The 12,500-nt window shown below is 35.6% G+C and overlaps 1 protein-coding gene across 1 annotated transcript in view; it reads right to left on the minus strand.

The window, feature by feature from the left end:
* Positions 1–12,500, minus strand: part of Alk (Anaplastic lymphoma kinase) — a 1,114,821-nt gene that overhangs the window by 180,089 nt on the left and 922,232 nt on the right. The window contains exon 17 of the mRNA XM_067113483.1: positions 7,290–7,455. Coding sequence (XP_066969584.1) covers positions 7,290–7,455 — 166 coding nt within the window. The remainder of the gene's footprint in view (positions 1–7,289; positions 7,456–12,500) is intronic.

Consider the following 12,500-nt stretch of genomic DNA (forward strand, 5'->3'; position numbering starts at 1 on the left):
TCTCTGGAGCCATGACCTCTTAAGGGAACTGACAATGCTATATATATATATATATATATATATATATATATATATATATATATATATATATATATATATATATATATATATATATACACACACACGAGTATACATCTTGTATAAACATACATACATATATAAATATATATACATACATGTACATATATATAATTTACATACATATCAAGTTTACAAAACTTAAATCTCACGTGTCGTGATTTTCTCTATTTATAAATAATTGGAACGTCCTTCAATTCACTATCATAAACTTCCCAAAGAGCAATAAGCAGGTTTAGTCGTCGACTATTCTTATCAAATTTCAGCAGCCCTCCAGCTACTGCGTCTTTTTAAAAAGTTTTATATTTATTCTCTTAGTCCGCTACTCATTTTTCCAAAAATATTTCTCCCCTCTGATATTCTCACCGTTCTCCTTTCTAATAAACAAATTCATTAGTAGTATATATATAATTCGCTAGGTCGGGCTCCAATACCTATTTATTCTCTTTATCCTTTCATCACTTTCTCTTTCACATTTGGGCCGCAGCGCAAAGAACTCTTTCTTTCTCACAAAACTTCTCATCTCCGTGACATACCATCCTAACGTATTTACAATAATTCTGCGTTATCATTCCGTACTACAGCTTCAACCACTCCTAAACCTCTCTAACCTTCTTTTCAGCTTCTGTAATGAAAATAGTTCCTTGCCTGTTTTTTTGCACGTGTTTTTTTTAATCGTTCGCCCAGTTTTACTAGCCATAAATCAGTCAAGTCATCGTTTGCACTACTAGCATTCATATTATTTTATTTGACTTTTTCATTTTTGCAAAGGTTTAAAATATTTCAAAACAGCTATTACAAACATTCCATAAGTCCTCAAGGTAGCAATGATCAGGAAATGTCGCGCGTACACAGGACAAAATACCACCGCTGATCATGGTAAGTACGGTGGAGGGAGTCCCTGGAGACTACGGAAAGACAACCTACTGGAAAGTAGTGAGATTACATAAAAGCGAGAGTGACATGTATGGGTCTGGTGCGAGATGAAATGGGCGCAAATGGGAGCTATGTGGTCCAAAAGCCAACAAACTGATTTACACTTTACTAATGTAGTCACACTATAAAAATAATGTAATGTAAGAGAAGGTCAAGGTAGGAAGTCCCGAAGAAACCACCAAAATTCTTGCTATATCAATAAGGGTGGGATCGGCCTACGGTCTAGAAAGTGGAACGGCCAATCCCAACCCCGAGGGACGTTACCTACTGTCCCAAAGCTCGGTCTATGCAGGGCCCACCATTACCGTTTCCATTCTTGATTCTGTTCATGGCCTTAAAAAAAACAGTTGCCTGTTATTGCAAAAGGCCATAAGACTAATGGAAGATAGGCCAGAAAGTTTTATCTTTTCACTAGGTTTTATTTGGCCCTAGGTCTATGGTACCTCATTCAGTATATTTAGATAGGAGACGGTGGTGAGAAAGGACGAATCCAGCTGGAGGAGTATTTCGATAGCGGTGCATGACCACATGCTGACACGCATAAAAACAGCCAAAAAACAAGGACGAAGTTCTTAGCTGCTTCCGAGTTTTTTGTTTGAGCTTTATTAATAATAAAATCTTTCCTGCAAAAACAGGCACCGGCAGGCAAGCTCCGCGGCCACGTGCGTGAAGAGCGCTTTTCATTAAATTCTTTCAGGGTACAAAAAATCTACTGGTGTTAATAATTAAAAATCTGGGAAACTGTTTAATTTCTCTAAGGAATAGTGCTATTAGCATTTTGTACCAATGCAATATCACTTTCAATGCACATTACCCACGTCCAGGTAAACTGCTTATCATGTTGCCAAAGTGACTGAACATGAAGCCGTTCGCCTATTGCATACCAGGATAAATTGTACGAATCTGTTGTAACTCAGTCAAATATCTGTCATAACCGTCAAAATTTGCTGCAAATTGTAGAGTATTTAAGTTGCATAAGTAAATAATAATACCTGACGGATTATTTTCTATAGATCTGATTCACAAAAATCTAGGATCCAACGTAATGAACACCTAACAAAAATTACATTTGATTAGTGTTCTTAAATGTTCACCGTATTTCGCCCTACAGTTCTTGTCACTACAACTTTTCAATTTTATCCTAGAATATACGGAACTGAATAGCAGTTCCATAAAATCATTTTCAGCTTGATGAAATATTTCTCATTTCTGAAACGTGTTATGAGAAATGCCACTGAGTGAGAAAAATATCTCAAATAATAATTCCCCGCTCCTCTTTCTTTTACCTTCAGTTTATCCCACAGGCATCAGCTAAATTACCGTATAAATTCACTCTCTGTGAATTAATCGAAATTAAACATGAAGAATTTGATACGAATGAAATGTGGTTTGATACATCCCACTCACTACTGTAGTTATCTATCTTTCTGGTTTTGGCTTTGATTTTCATTACTTATTGCTAACGTTTTACCAGATTTTCACCTGGATTCACAATCTAATAACTTAAGGGTGAATTCTTAAGTGAAGTTATTTTCTTATGAAGTCATCAGCTTCCGTCCTTGACAGTTCTACGGCGCTTTTATTAAATAACAGGAGACTCTCCATTTAAAGTTGACTGACAAATTAAAGCTTCCCCACAGGACTAATGCACACTCATATTTTGGTATCCGGAAACTATCCGGACAGGATCTATTCGGATACGGCTTGTATAGCTATCACTCCCGCTCTGGAAAGCGAAGAGCCATAGAAAACTCGTAGGAGCAAAGTTAGGATAAAGGAGGGTTTATGAAACCTTCTCAGTTTACGCATTACAATCTACAAGAACTTAGATCATCATCCCCTGAGGGCTAGGAGATCTGTCTGCCTTTGGATCATTTAACATTTCTGCATTTGCTGGAGAGAAACAAAATACCGATTTGAATATGAAAGAGTCAATATTTGCAATGATAGACTATCAAGCACCCTTCGCCTTATTGCAACACACGTCATCGGAAAATCTTTACTTTATCACTGCAGTATCTCCACAGAGCCTTGAATCCATTTGCTACCATTACATCTGTCTTGAAGGTAGGTTATATCAGAATACCCGTGCTGAAGCAATGAAAAATAACTTTTGTTCGACTTATAAACCCGGAAACAGTTATGACCAATGACAAACGATACTTATAATATTTCATCTGTCCCAGGTCCAAACCTTTCACTCTTGATATTTTTCTTTAAATTGCTTTCTGAACTTTGAGTGAAAGATTATTTTCTTAACAACCGTACTTCTATTTTACACTCATCTCTACTTCCTTTAATGTCTCACTTAATTTGGCATATCCATCAGCTTTCCTCTCTGTTTTTATAGGCCTCACTTTTTACCTTCCATATGTATAGTAATTCATGATAACTAGCCAAAAACTGGGACCATAATTCTTGCTGATCAGCTCCATTTACTCTGGCTCCTCATTCACGACTCGTCAGTTCACCTCATGGGGTGCACTGTAGGCATAACTTAAGGGTCTTTGCAGCGTACCTTCGGCCACTAGCTGCAACCACTTTCGTTCTTTTCATATTCTCTTTCTTCCATATTTCTTTCCACCTTTACTGATTCATAGTGCAACTGCGAGGTTTTCCTCCTGTTACATCTTTCAAACCTTTTACTGTCAATTTCCGTTTCAGCGCTGAATGACCCCTTAGGTCCCAGTGCTTGGCCTCTGGCCTAAAATCTATATTCAATTCAATTCAATCCTCATTCACGACCGAAAGGATTTCCCAATCATCTGAGCATTCATCAGTCGCAGGTATACGCGATGGTAACCACTGTGCAATCACCAAGATTGCCCATTAGTAATTGACAGTATATTTAGTCCTTAAGGCGATAAAGGTGGTGGTCGTTTTTCTTATTACCGTTTACACTCTTGATTCTGTTCATGGCCTTAAAAAAACAGTTGCCTATTATTGCAAAAATTCATAAGACTAATGGAAGCTAAGCCAGAGAGTTTTATCATTTCGCTAAGGTTTACTTAGTCTAGTTCTACTTGCTAATTAAGTTATATATAAAGGTGTTTTAACAGAACCGGAATAAAAATTTAATAAAGCTTTTGCTTTACTTGTATCTTATTCGTGTTCTCTTAGTGTTGAATGCTGTGGGAGTAATATTCTTTATTACTGTTGCAGCTGGGACTAAGAATTTCTGGTATTTGGAGTCACAATTTCACGTTATTCAAATCTTATCGTCAAAAGAAGAAACGAGAAGAATATGAGATTCTCACTGTGTGTGTGGTTTGTGGGCAAAAATGGATTAAGCTTAGCGGCATTTAGTTTAACCTACGGTGGTTGCATTTCACGAACCAGGGAGATGAGTTATCGGCACGCATAGAAGCTGGAATGTGATGAAATATACGAAGGGTTGCATCGTTACTTGGAGTTTATCAGCTAAACCTTCAGGAACAATTATATATTTTTCTGATTTAGTTGAGCAAACGACACGCATGAACAACGGGACTCACCTAAGTACACTGAGCAACAAAAATACCCTTAGTATTATTGCACAATCTGCTTCCTTTAATAAAAAGCCTTCTTTGCTCCAACTTCTCCAGAGAAACGAGAATCAGCTCAGGGGAAATTTTTCTCCCCATTCCTTTACCAAGAATCACATTTCATTATTTGGTAAGAAAACACTGCCGCGCCAGTTTATATAAATCAACCAATCAGTAATATAACAATCTCAGTAATGTAATAATTCATCCATAATAAATGAGCGCCAGACCTTTGTAAACAATGATATATGTCGACGAAACTCCAAATGGGCTCAGCCAAATGCAAATATTACATATATAAAAATCGGCAAACATTAGCTCATAAGCCGTCTTGAATAATTCATTCTGCCTCTTGGAAAGACCCTTCAATTAAAAGTTATTCTGAATATTTAAGAATTCCTATAACATGCAAATACTCTGTACACCGCAGTCCAATTACCAAGATTTACGGCCCTTAATCTACAAAAATCCTTTCAAATACCCAAAAGCTCAAGTTTACTTATCTAGCGAAACGAACTCACGGCGCTCGTACAGTATTTTAATCGAAAGGATAAGACTGAAAATAAACTACCTAAATACATAATAGGAAAAATTAAGACTCTCTCTCTCTCTCTCTCTCTCTCTCTCTCTCTCTCTATCGTGCGGCGCGCACGCACACAAACACACACACACATATATATATATAATAACATATGCATATGTATATTATTAAAAAGGATGGCTGTATTATGCGAATTTATCTTATATAGTGTCTTTTCTATCCTCCTTATGATCCGCTTTTCAGGCTCAGCGATGTTAGTCAGTAACTGGCCGATATTCATGTTGGAAAAGGACAGTGTGCGGATATTGGAAGTCTTTTATTAAAATATCCAATCAGAAATCGTTCGTCTGCGTTCAGGTTCTATTCTAGGTACCGTCGATTTCTTCAGATCTTCTGCAACCACGTCCAGAGGATGACCAACGAGCTGGTCGAAACATGTCGACGGTACCTAGAATAGAACCTGAACCCAGACAAAACGATTTCCTGATTGGATATTTTAATAAAAGACTTCCAATATTCCGCACACTGTCGCGCCAACATGAATATCGGCCAGTTATTGACTAACATCGCTGAGCCTGAAAAAGGAATCATAAGGAGGATAGAAAGACACTATATAAGATAAATTCGCATAATACAGCCATCCTTTTTTAATAAGATTCCGTTAAAAGAGGTCTTACTCCCTTCATATTATTATTATTATTATTATTATTATTATTATTATTATTATTATTATTATTATTATTATTATTATTATGAAAGTTCCACAATCATGAGGGCAACAATATTGACACTTTTTTTTATAATAATTTTTATTCTTCTCGGTTATTTAATCATGAGTAAATGGAATTTCGATGACAGAGCTTTGAAACTGGTAAAATAAGAGGACCATGACAGGGAACGAAATTTCCCAAGCACTACCAATGACTGCACAGTGCTATCTACCGTCAAGAAAGCAAAAATACAAATAATAAAATCTCGTTAAGTTCATGTCCAGCTGCACAAACGCATGGGATGCTTTCATATTTCTATCCATAAACCTCAAGGTGGACTGTAATCCACCTGGGTGGACTAGAAAACCTCCTCCTGTCAAAATGTTTTATCAGTGATATTTAACAGGTAGAAAATATCGATTTTCCATTAGAGCGAACAGCCATATAAATAAGGGTGTGGTGTTGTTAGAACTGCTGTAGCATTTCGAAAACTCTCACTAATTATCATTTTCTTTATTATTACTGAGCTACACATCCCTTTCCCGTATATGGATTAACTCCGTTGTTGCCCCTCCAATTCCAAAAAAGGTTGCTTAGAATAATATTGTCAGCTCCACGCTCTCTGGTCCCTACAGATTAGCTTCTAGTTCATACTCCCTAGGATTTTTGCATTTGCCGAAATAAGCCAGTTTCTGAGAGTTGCCTATTATTATTATTATTATTATTATCATTATTATTATTATTATTATTATTATTATTATTATTATTATTATTATTATTATTATTATTATTATTATTATTATTACTGTATTACAACCATTAATAGAGAAAATATATTACCATGTAAATAAACCAAAGATTTTTGGATTTGAACGGTAAAAGCCATCAGTGCTAACGTTAAAATGTCAATTTTAACGTTAGCACTGATGAGGAACACCGTCATGTTCGAAAGTCTTTGGTTTTATTTTATACATTGTAATATATTTACTATATAATTGTGATATTTATTACGCAGATTGTTTTTGAAGAAATTGTGAATCTATTATTATTATTATTATTATTATTATTATTATTATTATTATTACGACCACCAACAGATTAGCAATGTAACACTTACATGGGCATCGCACGTAAATCTAAACTGATAATCAAAGATTTAAAATCAATTACTATACTTGGTAAATTCACAGATCGCGTTCCTTCACGAAGACACACAAATACACGAGCAAACATACGACACAAGCAATAAAACATTTTTCAGCCGTTCTTCGGAATTTCTCGTGTAGTAAGCGTAATCCAGTTTTCTGGAGACTGGCAAGTCAAGAAAAATCAATACACTTTAGGTGCCCCAGGCACCCTCAATGGTAAGGAGAATTAGAAGACGAAAAATAATCATAATGCGACGCCACCACAGAGAATAAAGATATCGCTAACATATCCATTTCTTACATTTGTTAAAAATAAAATAACAGAACTTCAAAACAGGGACATTGTACTCACCTATTCCATACTCTGTAGAGTTGCGGAAGGCGTGTCCATAACTAGGCATCAAGGATTCATTGACGCCTCTGCCATGCTGGAGCTCTGTCACATTCACGTTCGACCAAGCCAACCCAGCTCCTCCCCCGCCTACGACCAAAGGCTTTGGCTGGTTATCTTCGTCCATCTGTCAAGGAAAGAAAAGGAGAATGATGAGGAGTTCCTCATGTAGATGTCTCATGCTTCGTAAAGTAATAGATGGGGAAAGGGAGGTTATGAATAAAGAAAAAGAATTTCCATAGCCTGACTTTGATCACTTTCAATGAAAAAATGCAACTTCTCCCTCTCACTCTTTACGTGGAAGTATATATGTATATATTCATAAGGTGAATGTGACAGATATACATGTAATACACGAATGAATACAGCATGCCTGTAAGCATACACAAAATGTGTGGGTGGTGGTAGAAAGGAATGGGCTGATTTGTTTATGTATCTGTTAGTAATTGTAGTGGATAATGAAGGGCAAGAAAAGAGGAGAGTCGCACGAAAGATGAAGCAAGGAAGATAGCAGGATCTCTGCTTTACTTTTGGAAGGCAAGAGCATTATAATGATAGCAAAATGTTTAAATGTGGTTACTCTCGTGGTGACAGTGGAGGACAACAGGCTACTGTTAAGATTCATGAATTGAAAGTTCTGGGAGAAGGGACAGAGGGAAGGTGAAAAAGTACTGTCTGTGTGGCGTCGAAAAGCTGCTGTAACTCGAGGGCTTTACGTTCCAGAAAACGTCTGTAGGGTGAGAAGGGTTGTCAGGCTGCTGATGAGCGTTTTGGGTAGGTCTATGAATCTTCTAAGATTCATTAATGATTCAGCAACAGAAGGATAAAATTATCAAGGGAAATGTCTTTTCGGTAAAATACACACACGCACACGCACGCACACATTTTTTATATATATCGACACAAAACTGCAAAATTAGAAAACAAATCTTCTACAAACCTTAAAAATTATTATCGAATCAAAAATCCTCCTCACTGGTTCAGAAAATATCTGTTGATTTGACTAACCTCCATAAGGGATTTCATGTTTCCAAGGTAATAAAGTTTAAACAGATCCTTCATACTATGACGTGGTTACAAAACATTAGGTTCAAGGAACTTCAAATTTAACAGCATCATAATAAAAATCTAAATAGCGAACATCAGTCATATAAAGACACTGAATCAGTTTAACTGTGACTGGAAATATACCTTTCTTTGAAAGGATATCTCTTACATCAAAAAATTGGTTTGGCCTATTGCACAAAAATTACTTTTGAAAAACTCTGTTCTGGATAGGGCATTTTTGCAAAACATACTTGAAAACATCAAGGGTGAATATTCAGTCTAAGGGGAGAGTAAAGGGTAGAGTAAGAAAGTTGTGCAATACATATTTAAAAACATCAAGGGTGACTATTCAGTCTAAAGAGAAGTGACCATTTTTAGTTTTATGTAAAAGAAAACTATTGAGATGGCTATTTGTCTGTCCGTCCGCACTTCTGTCCGCCCTCACATCTTAAAAACTACTGAGCATAGAGGGCTGCAAATTGGTTATGTTGATCATCCACCCTCCAATCATCAAACATACCAAACTGCAGCCCTCTAGCCTCAGTAGTTTTTATTTTATTTAAGGTTAAAGTGAGCCATGATCGTGCGTTTGGCAACGCTATAGGACAGGCCACCACCGGGTCGTGACTAAAAGTGTTATGGGCCGCGGCTCATACAGCATTATACTCTGTACAGAATACTAGATTGCGCCGAAGAAACTTCGGCACATTTTTTACTTGTTTTTCTTGTACTAATCGCCATGAAATGTCTCCAGAGAGAATTGGTAGTGCAAGGGTTCTTAAATGCAAGTTTATTTAACTATTACCTTAAGATAATGGAAATCCATATGCGAGAGGAAATCGTGAAGGATCCCTTATATAAAAGGATGGGTGTGAAATAGCGTAATCCGAAGAAAGTACGTGGAATATTCACTCATAGAAGACTGTTGGCAAAAACCTCGTCTCCAAATAAATGTGAGAACTACTATATTTCAGAAAGCGGGGTTAAATATAAAAATGATCGTGAGCCCTTAGTAAAGTTTTTTTTTTTTTTTTTTATTCCAAAAAGTATAAGGGAGATTTTGAACAACCAAGTTACACGGACGGTTGTGCAGTACATACTGTACGAGTAGTTCCAAAAATGTTTATACTTAACGCAACAGGTGGATTTTGAAACATCTTAAGAACACATTCCTGAATTATCGAAAATCATATGTTGATAACACAAATCACAGTTTCCACAAACGTATTTAGAATGTAAAAAAAAAAAAAAAAATAAAATAAAATAAAAACGCCCAGTAACTGTTTGAAGACGCTAAGACAGATCTCAGGCACGCGCCAATTCTCTCTCTCTCTCTCTCTCTCTCTCTCTCTCTCTCTCTCTCTCTCTCTCTCTCTCTCTCTCTCTCTCTCTCTCTGGGGATTTTAATAATCTTCTAATGGCGAATTATGCAGATCCATTAAGAGGCACGTCTTGCTATTTAACTTACAAGGGAGATGCCAGACTTTAAAGAATTTTTCTATCGTGAGAAAGAGCATTTTTTATTCTGAAAATCATCGTAAGAATGTCCATTTTTTCACTTAAGTAATAAACCCATCAGATAACAAGAAGCCTTTACAGGCCCACTAAAGATAAATAAAACAATAATCAATATGCAGCACGACAAACGAAAGAATTCACATCAGCCTCTCCAAAAGAGGTCTTCAGCATAAGGGAATTTTATCGAAAATAACTAAATGGAAACCAGAAACACGGAATAAAACGATATAAATTCTTGGCCAATAAAACTGAAAAAAAAAATTGGAACCTCTGGATCAAACAGTTTTGAAAAAACAAGGTCTGACAATATTAAAAACAAAAACGAGATGAATAAAAAATAAAGGGCTGGAAAACTGAATGGTGACCTTACGGATGAAAAGGGAACACCCACATACACATACATGCATGTACTGTATATCCATACACGTATTTACATACATATATATACATATATATGAATATATATATATATATATATATATATATATATATATATATATATATATATATATATATATATATATATATATATATATGAATATAAGAAGGCCCATAAAACACTATTTAAACGTTGCAACCATATATTTCAAGCACTTGCTTCTATGCCCTGTTCACTGGTAGAATATGGACAGATGAAATGTTACAAGGGTATATATACGAAGCATATATAGGTGTGGCATTTAAGTCTCCGATGGTATGCAGGTGACCGTTTCCTAAGAAGGAGGAGATATATATATATATATATATATATATATATATATATATATATATATATATATATATATATATACATATATATATATATATATATGAGAGAGAGAGAGAGAGAGAGAGAGAGAGAGAGAGAGAGAGATAAAAGCTATCGTTTAAATGTGAATGACTTTTTCTTCCGGCAACCACTTTCATATTTACAGTTGTTGATCATTAAAATAACTCAAAAAGAAAAAAAATATGATTTGTGTTTAAGAAACTACCTAAGAACCTACTGACATTGTTTTTAAATATGTTCGCTTCAGATGTTACACAGCCCTATAGTAAAATGAAGCAGTAACGAAGCAGGACTAATGTTGTTGTATCTACAAGAAGGAACTGGGAAATATTTCATATATTTTATAGTTGGATACTCTACTGCAATGTTGAAGACTGACGCTTTGTACGCACAATGGCCTAGCTCTAATTTCCTCCCAAATCTTTTATGTCACTGCAATATATCAACTTTACTTGGGTCTATAAACAATCTATGGTTGTAGGCAATAACACTTATATCTAGAAAAAAAAGAAACACTTTTGTCTAGGAAAAAATGGTGGTACAACCCGACAGCTTCCCGTCTATAAATGGTCCTTGTACAAAGGCTCTGCTTTTATCATAAGCACCACAAATCACTCTTCAAGAAAAAAAAAGGGGCACGCTGTTGAGATGGAAGGTTTGCATAGTATACTCGTACGTGAAGGTCTGAAAGGGTGAGAAATATAAGGAAATAACGACGTGGTAAAAATGTTAGCAAAAAAGGAAAAGAGGACAAGAATTTTTTTAAGTTGTTTGGTCAGTATATTTATATATATTATATATACTGTATGTATGTATGTATGTATATATATATATACATACTGTATGTATGTATGTATATATATACAGTATATATATGTGTATGTATGTATATATATATATATATATATATATATATATATATATATATATATATATATATATAAAATGGACATGTGTGTGTTCAAGCATAACTCTGAAATGCATTGAGCAATTTCAACCAAACCTGGTATATATATATATATATATATATATATATATATATATATATATATATATATATATATATATATATATATATATATATATATATATATATGACTTACTATCTGGAAAAAATACTGTGGGGGTAAGCCATCACTAGCACCCAAAGGGCACCAACAGGGATTGGGGTGGGAAGGGCTTCCCTGAAACAGGGCTGGTTCTGCCCGCAGACTTAGTAACTAAATAAACTCTACGAGTTTATCATACCTCATTTCAGTATACATATGACTTACTATCTGGAAAAGAATACTGTGGGGTAAGACATCACTGGCACCAAAAGGGGTGAGTGTGGGAAGGAGGTGACTTGCAAAAATAACCAAAACGACAGATATATTAGTGTCTAATCCATTGTTCACTGGCACCAAAAGGGGTGAGTGTGGGAAGGGGGTGACTTGCAAAAATAACGAAAATGACAGATATATTAGTGTCTAATCCATTATTTATCGAGGTCACTGAGATGAACAGTAACACTCCCGATGCCCTTGAGCCCAAGTTCAGCCTGGATAGTTGGGAGGGGGTGAGAAGGGGTGAAAAATAAAATGTCAAAAATGACATATATTAGTGTCTAATCCACAGTTTTCGAGGTCGATAAGGTGAATAGTAACACTCTCGATGCCCTTTAAGTCCAAGTTCAGTTCTGACAGGAATGGGGGGTGAAAAGGGATGAAATAAAAGATGTCAAAAATGCTGGCAATGTAATAAGCAACTATCTTAACAGGGAGAGAGAGAGAGAGAGAGAGAGAGAGAGAGAGAGAGAGAGAGAGAGAGAGAGAGAGAGAGAGAGAGAGAGTTTATTA

This window comes from Macrobrachium rosenbergii, chromosome 12 (genome assembly GCF_040412425.1).
Source record: "Macrobrachium rosenbergii isolate ZJJX-2024 chromosome 12, ASM4041242v1, whole genome shotgun sequence".
In the NCBI taxonomy this organism is placed as follows: Eukaryota; Metazoa; Arthropoda; class Malacostraca; order Decapoda; family Palaemonidae; genus Macrobrachium; species Macrobrachium rosenbergii.